At 38.0% G+C, this 17,218-nt stretch overlaps 3 protein-coding genes across 3 annotated transcripts; 2 read left to right on the forward strand and 1 right to left on the reverse strand.

Moving 5' to 3' along the window:
* The first annotated feature begins 3 nt into the window (after positions 1-3).
* LOC112554974 (peptidyl-prolyl cis-trans isomerase NIMA-interacting 4-like) lies at positions 4-3,443 on the forward strand. Its single transcript, XM_025223057.1, has 3 exons — positions 4-226; positions 2,632-2,751; positions 3,248-3,443. The coding sequence occupies exons 1-3, from the start codon at positions 101-103 to the stop codon at positions 3,404-3,406; spliced, it is 405 nt and encodes a 134-aa protein (XP_025078842.1). The 5' UTR covers positions 4-100; the 3' UTR covers positions 3,407-3,443.
* Positions 3,444-9,331: 5,888 nt separating this feature from the next.
* On the forward strand, positions 9,332-17,217 carry LOC112555969. Its single transcript, XM_025224594.1, has 4 exons — positions 9,332-9,444; positions 11,582-11,652; positions 13,595-13,780; positions 17,164-17,217. Exons 1-4 carry the CDS (start codon positions 9,414-9,416, stop codon positions 17,200-17,202), a joined length of 327 nt encoding a protein of 108 aa, XP_025080379.1. The 5' UTR covers positions 9,332-9,413; the 3' UTR covers positions 17,203-17,217.
* Positions 15,187-16,883, reverse strand: LOC112555967. Its single transcript, XM_025224592.1, has one exon. It carries the CDS (start codon positions 15,902-15,904, stop codon positions 15,218-15,220), a length of 687 nt encoding a protein of 228 aa, XP_025080377.1. The 5' UTR covers positions 15,905-16,883; the 3' UTR covers positions 15,187-15,217.
* Position 17,218: the final 1 nt, after the last annotated feature.

The following is a 17,218-nucleotide window of genomic DNA, read 5'->3' on the forward strand; positions in this document are numbered from 1 at the left end:
ATGCGTAATGACCTACTTTACCACGATGTTGGCTTTTCCGGAGTAAGGCTACGTGCTCACAACTCAATCAATTGCAAATTATTGACATTCATTCCTCGTAATGCCTCCAAAAAACAAGGGTGTAGGTGCAAAAGGTAGCGGAGCCGCTAAAAGCGGCGGAAAAGGAAAAGGATCAGAAGGAGAAAGCGATTCAGGAAAGCAGGCAAAGGGAGGAACTGCTGTCAAGGTATAACTACATACAATCACTGCAGCAAGACGCGGATTCCCAGACCCAAAGCCATGGGATGTTTATCACAATTTTTAGTAGTTTTTGGGTTTGTTTTTTTTTTTTTTTTTTTTTGTAACTCAGAACGTTCGATAGAACTGTATCAGCAGGAGTGTGGAGAGGAATGACAAAACTAAACGTGGGATTTGGGATCTTGACGGAGTCGTTAACGCACCACATGTAGTTAGGACGAAGAGATTTCGACATTTTTACCTCATACCAAGAAGTTGAATTCCTGGGTGTATAATATGAACTTTTAGTCATAACAGTCTGCTCTAAGCTATTTGCCTAAAATATATATAAAAAAAAGAGGCAGAGATAGAAGTTCAACTGCCTTACCGGTATCTACTGAATATTTGCAACTATTACACAGTCATAATGAAAGGGAGCAAATTAAGACACTTAAAAAAACTAACCTAATGAAGTGAAATAAAGTTGTTATAAGATACTTCATTCTTTTATGCTCTCAGCGTTTATTTAAATATTCAAAAGTCAAATTATCCACATACCATACAATTTAAAACCTTTATAATATATAAACAAACATGCAAAACAGTCTATATATATACACACACACAGATTTGTGCTGGCTAATACATTCCCACTGAATTCTTAGTCCTGCTTTTTCCTTCCTACATATCTGTTAGGTAACATCACAATATAGATCACTGTCACTGGATATTAATCAAATAAAATGTATTAGCATTTGGTAAGTTCCAAGGACATGATACACATCTGGTAAAGTATCCCTCTTTCACTGAAATTAATCTATGCTTATCTATATATACACATCTGCTTATAGATAAAAGTTAAAATGAATGTACATATACATTTGATTTTTGTAAGTCACACATAAATAATAAACTGAACTAATTTAATAAGTATCTTTTTATTTCTCAGTAGTAGTAATGGATGAAATTTACAGGCATTAAGATAAGTAAAGTGTTATTTTTATGTTGGTCAGCAAAATGGTGGTCAGAATAGATAATAAAATCATTGTCTTAAATGTCACAGTGTCTACAAAGCCTTTTATTTCTAGGGATCTCATTTTGTCTTACATAGTTAATCAAAATATTTCTCTGTTTTTTATTTTATGTACAAAAACTGGTTTCTTATTTTACCTCTAGAAAACGTAATCATCTTAGTTTTGTCTCAGTTGCGTTTGTCACAATATTGGAAGGCCCTATCACATTGTATCAAAAGGTCTTGGAGAACAAAGAATAGACACAATCACTTGTCATACCTATCCCATAGAAAGGCAACTGTAAGCAGTGCCAAAACTACATGACCATAACTTCATTGATTTCAAAAAAGCTTTGAGTCTGGCATGAGAGGCTTTGGCACCTGAAGTGGAAATTCAACATTGAAGAGGATCTTGCTGAAACTGTCGAGGCACTGTACAAGGGCTTGAAGAGCTCCGTACTTTTTAACAGTCATGTGGGAGATATCTTCCTGACAACAGTGGATATTTGCCAGGCCTTCCCTCTGTCAACTGTGCTGTTCAACATTTTCTAGGAAAATATCATACCAAAAGACTCTCCATAATCACCACATCTCCATCAGTGGGAGGTGCCTTTGCAAATTGGACTTTACAGACAACATTATCAGAACGGAAGGCAGCAACATTAAGTTGTCGGACCTTACAAACTTATGGATAGCTCAAGTGCATACAGGATGGAGATAAGCACTGACAAGTAAAGTCATAGTCAACACCTCCAGACATGAAACGGCAGAGATCTACATGAAGAGTGCAGCTCAAGGAAAAACACTTCTTCAAGTACTTGAGTGACACTTTTCAAGGATGGCAGCTGTATGGTGAATATTTGTTTCAGGATCACAATGGCAACAGCAGCAATAGCCAATAGAATGTGTCTTACCAAGACAGAAAGACAAGCATTCAAAACAAAGTCTTCTTTAGGGGACTTTTCCAAAGCTTGCATAAGGAATACAAATACAATGATTTTGTACACAGCATGGTCACAACCTTTGTGGAGCCCCAGTAAAAATTTCAAGTTGTTCTGGTTCCATCATGTCACCCAGCACAACAACCTCTCGAAAATGAGCCTGCTGGGATCTATGGTGGGCTAGCACTACTGAGGTAATGAAAGAACTGGATGGTGAATGTGAAAGAGTGGACTGACTGCTTCATTCAAGAGCTACTTAAGACCAGCCCAGATGGCACACCGTGGCCACTGCTGCATTGAATCAGGTCCCCCTTGATGACAAGTACCACCTGTTTGGGGATCAGTTGGTATCAGTAAAAGGATTGGTGATAATGATATGTATGACCATGTCCCACTGATATAAGAAGCATGCAGATATGATCTGAATGTAAATGTTTAAGTGTAATCTTTGATATCTTTCAGGTCAGGCACATTTTATGTGAAAAACAGTCCAAAGCACTTGAAGCAATAGAAAAGCTTAAGAGTGGAATGAAATTTAATGATGTGGCATCACAGTACAGTGAAGACAAAGCACGATCAGGAGTATGTATTTAATATTACTTATTTTTCTATTTCTTCTTTATTGATCTGTTATGTTATTTCATCTCAGAAAGGGACCTGATGCATCATTAAGCAACTTTTCTTACTTAAAATACAAAAAGTTTATCAGAAATACAGACTTTAATTTTAAGGTAAGCCATTTTCACCTGTCCTCTCACCTTCATCTACTGCTAGTTTTCAGTTTTAGTCAAGTTTTCTCTAGATTATCAAGAGTCACTTAGATCATTTCTCAGCCCTTATGTGACGCATTTCATTAAAAAAAAAATTATAGTTTACTTTTAATGCCATCATTGTAATCATTGGTCTGGTAGCCGTGCATGTTGCAGACAATTAAACTGTAAAGTTTAAAGAGAAAGGGAGATAACCAATTAAGCTCATAATGCAATTGTCATAGTCATTAAAAGTAAATTATAATTCACAGACCTGATGTCTATACAGTCAGAAAAGTTTAAGTATTAGAGTGATGGTTGATGTGCAGGGTGACCTGGGATGGATGACACGTGGCAGCATGGTTGGACCTTTCCAAGATGCTGCTTTTCAGCTGCCCAATAGTACAGTGGACAAACCAATATACACAGATCCACCTGTTAAAACAGTCCATGGTTATCATGTCATTATGGTTGAAGGGAAGAAATGAGTTTTTCAGATTCCAATAAAGTTTTTTTTTCCTTTCATGTTGCTTTTTTCATTTAGTAAAATGAGTGTGAGTTTACGTCCCCTTGTTTTTGAGTGCAGTGTGTTCATTAATGATGTGTGGATTTAAAAACATATTGTTGTATTATACACAAATAACATTTTGTCCATTATTTTTTTCTCAAACCTTATACATGCATAAAGGGAATTTTTGCTTTAGCATTTGACGTAGATTTGTCAAGAATGGAGAACAATCTTGATCATGCTGTGTATCTTATTCAAAGTGACATTGTCTCCCCTTGCGCGTAAGCTACTTGGATCAAAGAGGATACCTCTTTGCTTGGACTGCGTAATCTTTGTGTGACACATAAGCCAGGCAGTGGCGTAGGAACCAGATTTTTTTTTATTTGTGGGAGAGTGGGAAAGCTACCCCATCAAAAAATACTGAGGCAAGAATGTGAATGTTGTTCACTGTCAGCATGGAGTTTGTTTCCACCCCAACTGTCTACTCCACAGCCGTGGTACACCTGGGGAAGCAGTGAAGTGACCGTACCATACAGGACCTGCCTCTTACGGTTGCAGAAACGCCTCTGTGGCGACCTTATCAGCTGCTGCTGTTTCTTTCCTTCTCCTTGTACGAGGAGTTATCTTCGCCAAACAAAGCTCAACCAGACCGACGGAAATCCACTCCTCCATACTCTACCGGTCGTCGAAACACTTCCCAACATAGAAGACCAAGGCCGCGGGAGAGTCAATCCCCTGCACCACCCCCTAAGACGATGCAGGGAGTGAACATCTTCCCCTCCTGAAACTGATAGGAATAATCTTGGACCCCCGGACTGTTGGACACTCCCTCGCCGATGTTTTGACTGCTTTGGGTACGGCCACATTGAAAGGGAATGGCAATGAAGCAACAACAGTGAGGGCTCCAGTATGGACACCAAAGCATCGCCAGCCTCTACCGCCATTATGTGTTCGGCCTCCAATGAGGAACAACTAGGTCAGCTACACCTATACCCAGGGAAAGTTAAATGGAGACATGTCCGTGTGCGAAGGGATTCTGGAGCGACAATTGCCGGCATCAGGAATCTCTAGTTCAACCGAACGATTGTCGTACTGGGGTGCATTATCACATGGTGAGACACCTGCATACCACCGCCATGGGTACTGATATACCATTTCTTCCGTATATCATCCCCGTTACTAAATCACCTTAGGAAAATCCCTTTCCTATAACAATATCCAATCTAGTTAAATGAAAGTATAATTACAATGATTACAAATAAAATGTCCGTGCATAACGATAATACCAGGTTAAAGCATTTTGCACGCGCTGTTTTCTGATCGTTAATTGACTATAATCACAGCTATTGACAACCATGTTGATTGGTGTACTGTAAGGAGTAATGCTCATGGAACAGTGCATGTTTTTAGTGCTCGTTTAAAGGATTGGATGATGGATAGATGGCAGTTATAGAAGGGACGAGAGTTCCACTATATTTTGTAGCACAGTAACTAAAAATCAGACGTAGTTGTTCTGACGACTGGGATATAGGGCGTCTGGTCATCAGATGAAGAACGGAGTAGTCTGGCAGGGATGTAAAGGAAGAGAAGTTAAGAGAAATAGGGCAGGAGCCTGCCAAGAAATGAAAGCACAGTACAGTTTGTATATGCATATATGCACAAGCAGCAATTATTTCAACACGTACCGTGGCTTGCTATTAATACTCGGATACTTATTCTTGACGACGCAGGAGCTGGACAGTCAGTTTGCAAGTTTGCTTCTCATCGAGACGACTTCTGCTCACCAGCCCTCAGATTCAGAAAGTGATGAGTTTCTATTAGTCTGAGGATGAGCTGACTCATCATACACGTGGGTTGCCCCTAGTCACTCTTTGATCTCGGACCGATTCAGGGAAGTTAACATGCAGGTACTAAAATTCTTCGACCTGCGGCCCATGTTCAGGCCAGCGCGTCCCATGTCACAGGTCAGATTTATGGGCTCCGCCTTGACCATCCTTTCAGGTCATTATATAACAGGAACGGTGGTAATGACCAGTGTACTGTTGGTGGTCTATACAAACTTCACCCTTCCCTGCCTTTCCGACCGCCTACCTTCTTGCCGCCCTTCGAGACGGGAGGAGGTCGTTCTTACAAGATTAAAGATAGGACACACCTATGCCACGCAAGGACACCTCTTACGAGGTGAACCGCCAGTTTGTCCCTGGTGTAGGGAAAATTTTAATGTTCTACACTTTTTATGTATCAGAAGCTTCAGACTACTCGTTGTCAATTTTTTACAGAAAAATCTTTACTTTCCTTATTTAGGTCCGTCCCATTGGCGGCAATCTTTTCCTTTTTAAAGAGGATAAGGCTCTACCATCAAATTAAATTTTTTTTATATATCCTGATAGCTCCGTTTTATTTTTGGTGTGATAGTAACCTTTTTGGGCTTCAACACCTCTTTTAATGCTTTACCCACCCTTTTTTACCTTTTGGTTACTTATTATGTTGGCCTTTAAAAATATATCATGTTTATAAGAATTAGGAAGTTTTTATTCCACAACCTTTAAAGTTACAACTACTTTTTTGCCGTGATATAGCCATAGTTGCTAGCACGGCATAAAAACACAAACAAACAAACAAAACCCATGTCACAGGTCAGATTTATGGGCTCCGCCTTGACCATCCTTTCAGGTCATTATATAACAGGAGCGGTGGTAACTTGACCAGTGCACTGTTGGTGGTCTATACAAACTTCACTAAACTCATCCCATCGCTTGCTGTGCTCGACGTTAACTTTTCTTTCGTTTGCCTTCTAATTGTCGCCGGGCCATTAACAATGATTAACAAAAATTCTTTCGCAGGCCAGGTAAAATTTCATGGCGGGCCGGATGTGGCCCCGGGCGGTGAGTTTGACGCCCCTGCTATAAAGCGTATAGGATTCACTCCTATTACAGCTACTTTAGTACTGCGCTACCTCCAATAATGTTCTAAAATCTGTGACATCACACACACATATATATATACTATCAGTGGGAAGTATACAAACCTTGCATTGTCTTTAATTTTCGTTTCTCTAGTGACTCTACTAGTCTGTTGAGTTTTTCATGTCCACTGACTATGTAGTGTACGAAGTAATATCTTTGTTGTAGACATGTAGAGAGTCGGCGTCGAACGACGCGACTGTCCCTTTCCCACGCCGGGTGCGTTCGTAATAGCCACCCGCGGCTACTGGGTCTTTTGTTATACCCGCCTAAGAACTTGGGGAAACAATGACCAGATAGGGCGAGGGGGTGTGTCCAGTGGGACCTATAGTGGGCTGGGAAGGGGGGTGGATGGCTTTGGAATGTTCGACGGTAGGGAAAATAGGTATCGTAGCTTATAGTGGGTGGGGGTGGGGGCTTTTGTGGATTTGGAAGTGAGAGTGGATATGGCAGGCCAGCCGCCGAGTGAAACACAGAATAAAAACTACAGTGTGCGGAAATTCCACCTTTGTTGTTCTCTTGTATAACTAGCCCAACCCTATACGTAGCCATCAGAGACTGACTTGTTGGTTACATTTGATCTTGTCCCCTCATATACTTATTACTCAGGTGCACAAAGCTTATCTACACTTTTCCAAAGTTTGTTGTCTATATTGTTACTAAACGAAATGTAGATATGAAAATTTAATTATAACTATAGTAAGCATACTGTTATACCCGGACAAAATTCCTGACGCGAACAGGTGTCACATAGAGTCATAGAGAGAATGTCCCGAGACGGGATCTGAACCCTGACCCGATCTCTGCAGACGTGCGGCGGAGTTCTATATTTTCTGAGTTTACGAAGATGTACGATCGAGCAGCCTCTACAAGCAGCGATGGAGTTACAAGAATCAATAAATATATAATATTGTTTAAAGTCTATTTTACACATTCTCAGAGAGAGAGAGAGATGGTGGAAACAGAGAAATGTGCGAGAAAGGTGTTGAGGAAAATGAGAAATTGTATATTTGGCGGCATTTTCTTCGTGTTCTGGCTTCGGTTGTCGCCCTTACATTCTACTCCGACTTATTTTTAGTTCGACTGGAGCGACAAACTCGCACGTCCCAAATGATTGATTGAAGCAATATTTACTAGAGGAGTAAGTTTTGTTTTTTTAAAAGCTTTTAAATATACTCCAAATGTAAAATAACGTCGTTTGTTTCAATGTTTTTGCAATAAATTGTCGATTCTGGTTCTTATTTGGCTTTGAAACGGAATCGTTTTACTGCCTCTACTTTTTGGGATTAACGGTTCGAGATTAACAAGGTCAAAATATAAAAAGTTAAATTTACGAAAAAGGTTGTGTCGTGAAAATATATTTCTAGATGAAGAAAATATAATGCCTTATATACAGATCACGTAGTACTAGATAACTTTACACAACTTTGCAGGGTTTTTTTTTTGTGTCCAGCAGTTAGACCTAACCTTCATATAGGGAAATTATTATTACAGTAATCCCTCGCTACATAGCCTTAAACATATATATAAATAATACAATAAATATGCCACTACTTCACAGATTTTTACCTATGGGGGTCTGTTGGACATAACCTACGCTTTAGGTGTGGGATTACTGTATTATTATTACATCTGCCTAGGCTTTTGTTTTGGATGCCTCAGACTGCTTTTAGACTCTTCCCCTCAAAATGTCATGATTGTTTAACTTGCATTGTCAGTGACTAAGCCCTAAATAGGAAATTAGTACTTGATGTTCAAGTATAATATATATTTTGATGTTATTAAACAAAAGTCGTTCACTCACGCACTTATTTTGCCAACCAGTAACCAGGGATCGACTAGGCATCAAAGAAGACTACTGTATATGAGAAGATAAGCATGTGTGCATGAGACAGCGGTGAATGATATACCTTTGTCTTTCTAGATGAGGAGGCTAGTTCTCTGCATTTTTGTTTCTCCTTATTTTGATTTTAGTGCCCATTGCTTGGCTGATCCTTTCTGCTGGTATCCTCATCCTTGTGCTAGACTGCTAGTGCTTTCTTTCTTGTGATCTTTTTACAACTTTCAGCTGTCTTCATTTGCCAGTCTTCTTGCTATCATGATCAAATTTCTTTATTATGAAAAAGAGAAGCAGAAGGTGTTGTACCACTGCATTTAAACAGGTCATAGGGCTAACCATAAGAAAATACCTGGGTTTTTTTTCCAATTTCTGCTGTGCCACATTTCTTCTTCAAGTTTGATGATGCTGGCATTATTACACAGGGCTTCTGCAGTGTTGTCATGGAGTGCAAGTGTAGTCAGAAGTTGGATACTACAGCAGTTTTATATCAAGAGTGAGCCATTGCATATGAACAGATGAATGATGACTGTGTCATCAAGACCCTTGTCATTATTCGATCTATGATGTCATAATTTATTGTGATAGTGAAAAGGGATATGTGTGAGTGCATGAATGATAGACGTTTATGCCACTGACAAGGCAAATAATAGACCTGAGTCCATAATTATATATGTGAGTGCACATGTGAGAGAAGTAGAGAAATCTGTATGTGTTTGTATCTATGGTTGACACGCCTGGGTGTATATGATGGTCTGTGTTTTAACAGCACACTTATATGAAAGTCTTCATTTGAGTTGCTTCATGGGAGGTTCAAGTGTCAATTGGCTGTGGCTGGGTATGGTGCTACATAAGTTTACGATTAACTGATTTTTATTATTATTAGGGATAGAATGATTTCCCTGTATTTGTATACATGCTTATGAGGAGATCAGTAATAAATTTTATGTTGTCTTTATTTGATACACAACAAGATTGTTGAAAGTTTTGAAATGAGATTTTTTCTCATCAAACCAACAATTAAAGATCTTGTATATTTATTTTCAGCTTACAAAATCTACTTTGTGATAAGTTTGAGAAGATTACATACTGTGTATCAACTTTACTTAGATTGGCCATTTACCATTTAGTCTGGCTACCAGTCCAGCAAAAGACCAAGTACTACTTTTACTAGTTTAAGTGGGAAAATGGATTCAGGTTCAGAAGTTTCTGAAACAGGTAAGATTCTGTAGAAAAAACAATGTAAGAGATTACTTGTAAAGCTATGAAAGGATTCCATGATGTTGCTTTTAATAGTTGATCAGGATTTACTTATAGAATATCGTTTAATGGATGAAGAAAAATGACATTTACTGATCTTATCTCTGATGACTTTGCATGTCAAGAGATTACTTCTGGAAAAGATTGAAATCCTAACTGCCTTAAATGTGGCCTCGACATATGAGAACTTGCCTAGGTACAAATTTCATCTATTTAAAAAAAAATCACAAATATAAATCATCAACAATGGGAAAACAAACAAAGTTTAAAAGTTTCAGAAATAGTTTGAGTTTGAACTTAAATGATCTCAACACACTGCACTGCATTTTTTGTGTAAATTAAAAAAAAATTAGGATTAGCTAAATATAGAAATAAACTTAATGAAAATTTGTTTTATACATTGGGTTCAATGCTAGTACAAAGTTAAGAAAGTGTTGAAGAGTTCAGACATGGAAAAGTTTAAGACTATTTGCCTATAAAACATGTTAAACTGCTTGAATTTGAAATGGCAAAAGTTTCATGCAATGCACATCAGAAGTTTCCACAGCTAAAAATAAAAATGAAGATCTAATATCCAGACCCATTTTTTAGTTAAAATAAATTCAGTCACAGTGTAGAAAAATGTCTGTGGATAACTATAATGCTTGTCTGCTACATGTTTTAGATAGGCACTCACCATTGGTGACATACAATATGTCTGCATGGTCAGTTACTCCATGAATAATACCTGACATCATGGATTCTAAGTGAAAGTCGTCATGCTGAATGAGTTTGGTGGTAAATTGAACTTAAATTATCAGTATTTCATCCATTATAAAAATTGTATGACTCGCATGATCAAAGAGACAATATATACCATATGATAAAATGTACATTTGCCAAAACAAGTAATATGTTAGAGAAATTATTATTATTCTGTCTCCACAAGTGAAATATTTCAGCTAAGTGCCTAGATAAAGGGCAGTAATGCCAACAGTGATAAAGTTTCCCTGCTGCATTTATGCATACTCACCCTACACTTACTATAAAGGCAGCTGATAGGTGTACAGATACTTCATTAGATTCTTTCAAGCCTGTTTCTGCTGAGTATGTTATGTCCATAGTACTGCAAATGCCCCCAAAATCCTTTGAGAGCGGTCTGGTGGCGCAACGGTTAGCGCTGTTAGCGCCTGTCACCAATACAGTGAAGGTTGGCTGCCCTGAGTTCATTTCTCATCTCGGGCACGCTGTTCTTTCTCTGCACGTGGCATCTGTTTACAGGGCTGGCTGCTTGCCGTAATATAGCCTTAGCTGCTGACACGGCGTAAAACACCCACACTTCTCCCCCCTTCCCAAAATCCTTTGAACTCATTCTTCCCTCTAGCCTAGTATCTTGGTAAAAATGCTCTCTTTTGTCTAGAATTTTTCCTCTCTGTTTCAAACAAGTACTGATAAGACCTCTTATAAAGAAAGTCAGCCTGATTTGAAAAACTACCTACCAGTGTGTTTGATTTCTGTTTTCTAGAAAGTACTTGAATGTATTGTCCTGCAGAAGCTTGTAGTTCTCTCAGAGGCTAATAATCTTATACATCCTTATCAGTCAGCCTATCATAAGTCATGAAAGGCTTTCATTAACTTTTGGGGTTTGGTTCACATCGCTCAGTTGGTTTGAATCATACCTCACTCAACCTATGCAGTTGATAGCTGTTGGAAAATTCAGGTCTACTTAAGCTCTTTATATACCTGTAAAACACTTATCTCTTGAAATTGGTCAATGGATTAATCAATTAAGTTTGCTCATTCATTTTTTTTCTCTCTCTTTCTTAATAATTTTATTTTCATTTCCAAGCTTGGCAAAATCATTCACAGGCTGCAGTTTTTGTTAGACTGATAATGTTTCATGTCTTTGGTTTGAAGATGTCTTCGTTGACAGCAGACTTCTGCTCCTGTCTCTTGTGTATTTAGCATTCTAAAGCATTTAGAGATCTAACTTTCACGAAAGCAGTTTCATCTCCTGCTCACTGCCTTACTTTTCCTTACCTTCTAGTCAGGTATTGAAAGTTAATTACTGAAAACAGGTATAAGATTAAACTCTATATAATCATCTTTATTCTAGGTGTCAATTCAACTTTGAAATCAGGAAGTTCAAGTGAGGAATCACAGCAGCCAGATTCTTTTCGCACAGTGGTAAGTATTGAGGAATATTCTTTTTGATTAAGGTATAATTTGTTAAAAATCATCTTTACGGAATAGAACTGCTTGCTTTTTTAAGAAGTTGTCAGCACTCCAAATCTGGGTATGACTTCCCACTTGCATTGGCTACAAGATTGCCACACTGTGACATTCCTAAGAGCTCGAGCTTTTTGTGCCTGGAGTTAACACAGGTTATCTCTAACAGAGTGATGAATTTGACCTTTCCCTCTTTCTTTCACCACTAGTTTACCAGACCTCTCCCTTGTTTCATGCTGTTTTATCTTTCCTATCTTTATATATAGTATCAGATATATATCAGTGTCAGATGTGCGTCAGGTGAGGATGGTATCCTGGAGGTTGGGGTTCCTGATAGGTTGCAGCCCATCACACCAACACACCTCTTTAGCCTGGACCAGCTAGATAAGTTGGCATGGCCCTACCAATGAATATTTTGTCATGCAATACACTGTCTTTGCTAGAAGACTGTGGCCAGAGTCCGTTTGGTCTTTCTCTTTTTAGGCCAGAGCATATTCCTTCTGTTGCACTGGTGTGACCCTTTGTGGAACTGCTCAGTTGTATCCCCTTGTTGGACTTTGTGGTAAGTGGGGAACAGAAGAAATATATTCAGCTATTGCTACCAAATAAATCAAATGTGGGAAATACACGAAAAGTATGGTCTTCTCTGTTAGCAAGGATAAGAAATAAAAAGCCTCGTCCACAGCTGTTTTAGGTTACTAACGACTGATTTCAGATCTTGGAAGAAGTGGCTGTTCAATGTATACACAGTGTGTATATTATGCTGATTCTCACAGTGTTTTAGGTAGCTCTTTAAGTGTGGTTTCAATGCATGTCTCCACTTCTTTCTTAGCATAGGTAGCAAAAAGACCAAGTTCTGTATCTATTCAGTATGAGATGACATAACCCTTCTGTTCTTTTCCTCCTTTGTTTTCTTTGGGTCCCTGTACCTGCCAGTGATATTCTCTATAGATCCCACTTGCTGCTCTAATTAATGTTTCAAATTACAAAAAAGAAAAGCTCAACAGCTCAGAAGGATATCCGAGTACAGGAACTGACCAAAGCTTGGTTTGTAGCTTGCAGTCAACAGAGCAAATTTTGGCCAAAAATTTTTGACATCCTTGAAATCACGTGTAATTTGTCATGTCACTGATCCCATGCATGTTATGTGATTTGAATTAATGCGCTTGAGTTCAATGAAGTGGCAGATTCAAATTTGGTTAAATCACATTAGAACTGCAAATACAAGGGCCAAAGGAACACCTGAAATATAAAGGCTGGATGCAGATTTAGTCATATACCAAAATATGTTGAACATAAATCCAGCTGGAAAAAAAAATTATGATACTGCTTATAAATGCAATTTTACATTGCTAATATCTGTCAGTATCTGTTAAAAAAAAACTACAAGCCATTCTTTAAGATGCCCTTTTTAATCTTGATAACATTTTGAATTTCTGGCTTGTGTCTGCAGTTTAAAAGACTTAAGTATGAGTTATTGCATATCTAACGGTGCTTTCTCAGCCCTCACATTATCTCTTTGACAACTACTGCTGTCTTGGGGTTATCATATTTTGGCAAAGATGGTGCCTATCTCTGTGATGCTAATTTATTGAAATGTGTAGATCATAATTTTTTTGTGTGTAGTCAACAGTCAAGACAATGTTTAACAAAATATTACTACTAAAATATAATAAGACAACCCACAAATATAGTCAATGAACGAATTCAGCTAATCTCCTTCCTTCATGGTTTAAAAATGAGTAACTTTACAATTATTTACATTTATACCTATATGTATAGCTATATACATTTCAGATCTCATTAATATATAAAAGATGTGTGTGATGTGATGTCAACAAGAGTATTCTACTTGTGATTTTTGCATCTTTTTCAGTATTTATCTGCTCTAAAATTTTAGTTGCAGATGATAAAAGAAAGAGCAGTAGTTGCTGGTCTGAACATTGAGGAAGAGTGGGATGAGAATCATGATATAGCTGTGGTCAGCTTTGTCAATGACCCGAAACAAGAAGTACTGTACATGTACAAGGATCCTTACATAGGATTTTGTGTCAAACAAAATATTGGACCATTTTTAATAAAACAGGTAAGAAAAAAGGTAAAGAGTGTCATAACTAGAGGGTCTTAGCACTAGTGTGCTTAGAGTATATTGATCCAAGGTGGAGCCCATCTTCTGCTTCTGCTGCCTGTTATCTTCCCTGATAATCTGGTATATATCCTTCTGCTGCCTTTTACCTTCCCTGAGAATCTGGTAGATATTCTTCTGCTACCTGTTATCTTCCTTGATGATCTGGTCTATATCCTGATACCTGTTATCTTCCCTAATATTCAGGTGTATACCCTTCTGCTGCCGGTTACTACTGATATCTGGTGTATATTGTGCTGCCTGTTTCCTTCCCTGACAATCTGGTATAAATCTTTTGGTGCTAGGCATGGGCATAGGAAGGGGTATATATGGTTTCCATGCATGTCTTTTGCTCCAGCCTATGGCTACCCAAATTTACACCTCCTTATCCTCTAATGGCTATTCATAATGTAATAAAATAGAATACTTAATTATGAATTAAATTGAAAAATATGAATAAATGAAGTATTTCCATTGCCTACACATATAATAACATCCTTATGTAGACAATTATCCAATCCATGTTGTTAGGATTTTTGTTATATTTATACAAAGAAAGTACTCTAGAAGTTTGTGGAATTTTTATTCAGATATTTCTAGTAACCTGAGTGATTGTGTGCTGTTAAACTGATGTATTGGAAGATAAAATGTAACAATAGAAAGATGTTCACACTTCAGCAAGAATTTAAAGAATGACTGCATAGTAAATATCAACCACACTAGAAACCCTAATTTGTATAAGAAAATTTTACTCGTTTAAGTTTTAACAATTGATTATTTTTCTTATTTTAAGCTATTACTTGTATTTTGTTTAGAGTTCATTTCATTATATGTATATAGGATTAACTAAACATTTTGTTTTCTACTTTATTTCTATGATTTATTCAAGACGAATTGCAAAGGCAGGTGATCAGAATAATTTTTATAAAAACATTGCAATTTACATCATAGATGATTAAATGATTTATTGATACTTATATTTTACTGGTGTTTAGATAGCATTTTTTGTTCAGGCTTTGTACTAGTAGTAGTATACTGCTTTATATTTTGAAAAACCAATATGTATATATGTTTGTATGGTTCCCAGTCACTTAATCCCCAGACACTTAATCCCTGACACTTAATCCCCGACACTTAATCCCCTAGACTTTTAATCCCTAAGCACTTAATCCCCAGACACTTAATCCCTAAACTAAATCCTTAACTATAAAAATTATGAAGTCAGCGAAAAATTTAATTGAAATTCAAATAATTCAAATTCAAATCATGCTATTAACTTCAACGTCATTTGAACATTAAACAACAGTAAATAAAGTTCATATAAGCTAGTAAATGTAATGTCCTTCAACAATATGATATGAAAATTGTTCTTGAGTGTTCGTGAGGTATTGCTGTTAATCAATATGAAAGGTAAGCTAATGATCGGAGGTACAGAAGACGATCCATTGACTCATATCTCTCTACAATGTTGCCAATTCTCCTGGCTAATTCAGCGTATTTTTTCTTTGGACGTTTCTCTGTGCCGGCGCATGATTGTAGAACAGACGCCTTGTGTAGCTGACAATCCTTACATAGACCTTCAAGGAATGTCCACATCATTGGGTGATGACAGGAGAAGAGAGATTGAAGGGCGTGATGCCAACCCTCCACAGAGTTGTTTGTTCGTGCAACACCGCCGATGACGTCCAGGTATTTGTTCCAAGTGTCTGTAGGGAATAAAGCTGAAGCGTAGTTATCCCCTCTACCGCGCAGTCTGTGGCCCCGTATGTACGTATGCTCGAAGTAGGATAGAAGTTCCGGCATGCGATCATGTTGTGGCATTGACTCTGCAAGCAATTCGAAGGAATCGACAATGTCTTCCTCACGTACATAATCCAGTGCTGGGAGGCATCTGACCATTCCACGTAACTCGTCGTTTTCGTCATAGTCACTTCTCATACCCAGTTCAGTGACTTTGCGTAATACCGCTTGACTTAAGTGAAAGTAACATCCCGTTACTCTACAGGACTGAAACTTCTCTCGAAAAGCAGTCATCACAGCTTTCTCAAAGTCTGTTACTATAGTCTCTGGAGCTGACTTAGGCATTAGCTCTCTAACTGCATCCAACAATCTATTATAGGTTGCACTTGATTTGTCCTGAAGCAAGCAGTACAGCACCGGCGGAATCACTCCTTGCGCAAATTAGAAATGAATTGTGTAGAGTTGGTAGAATAAACTGGGGACAACTTTGAAAGTACCATCTGCGAACCAGCAGTTGCTGCGTCCGAGCCAATCTAGTAATTGTCTGTCACCGAAAACTAGAAAGCGACTATTGTTGCTTGTCCCCATGGAGTCGTATAATAGAAACTCCTTTTATAATGCTGGTACTTCAAACATTGCATCAGCAGGAAGAGGTGGCAAAGCTCCGCCAACATCTTTGTTTCTGAGTCTCTCACGATGTCGGATAAGAGTCCTGTTTATAGTACTTTTACTTGGTAGAGCCATGAGAACAGATGGAGGTAAGTTGACACTAACTGCAGCTTGACAAGCCCCCACCATTGTTGTTGATTCAGTCATCTTCTCCTTCATTTTTCCCACTGCATTCTTTGCCATTGCCTTCTCTTTGTTGCACTCATGATTGTGAGTAGATAACTGCTTGATTATTTCATTTTCAGCTGTCACTAACGTGACCGGACACTTGAGTGATTGATGCTTGGTACATCTCCAGTTCATGTTTCTGTTTAGCGCCTTCTTGAGCCAGAATTCATATCCATCATGAACTAGTATAGATCTACCTTTACCACTTATTATGAACTCCAGAGGCATTTCTCTCACGGTTATATTTCAAGCTCACAGAACTGTCGTTCAACGAAGAATAAAAATATCTTACTAACTCAATACTTTTATAGAGGCATTAAACAATGCTTTATAGAAGAATCAGTGATTAGAAATCACATATCACACATTGCTCTATACAGTGTGGGAATGACGTATTCTAATTCAATGCTTTGACAGAAGCATTATGTAATGCTTTGAAAGAAGCATTACATAATGCTTTATAAAGGATTAAGTGTCTGGGGATGAAGTTTCGGGGATTAAAAGTCTAGGGGATGAAGTGTCGGGGATTAAGTGCTTAGGGATTAAAAGTCTAGGGGATGAAGTGTCTGGGGATTAAGTGACTGGACACCGTTTGTATATATCAAAATTATAGAGATTGCATCAGATAAAATTTTAGAGAATTTATGGTTATGTGTATTCCCATTTGTTTATGTGTAAACTTGGGCCTATACTTTGTGTGTTTGCTAGTTGTGCTATTTCATTAGACGTGAAGGAGTAGAACAGCTGACTTGTGAAAATTTTTTGAGGAGTGTGTATTATGGATCTGTATCGGGTGGTTACATTGAAAGCCTGCACCGAACC

This window comes from Pomacea canaliculata, linkage group LG14 (assembly GCF_003073045.1).
Source record: "Pomacea canaliculata isolate SZHN2017 linkage group LG14, ASM307304v1, whole genome shotgun sequence".
NCBI classification, from domain to species: Eukaryota; Metazoa; Mollusca; class Gastropoda; order Architaenioglossa; family Ampullariidae; genus Pomacea; species Pomacea canaliculata.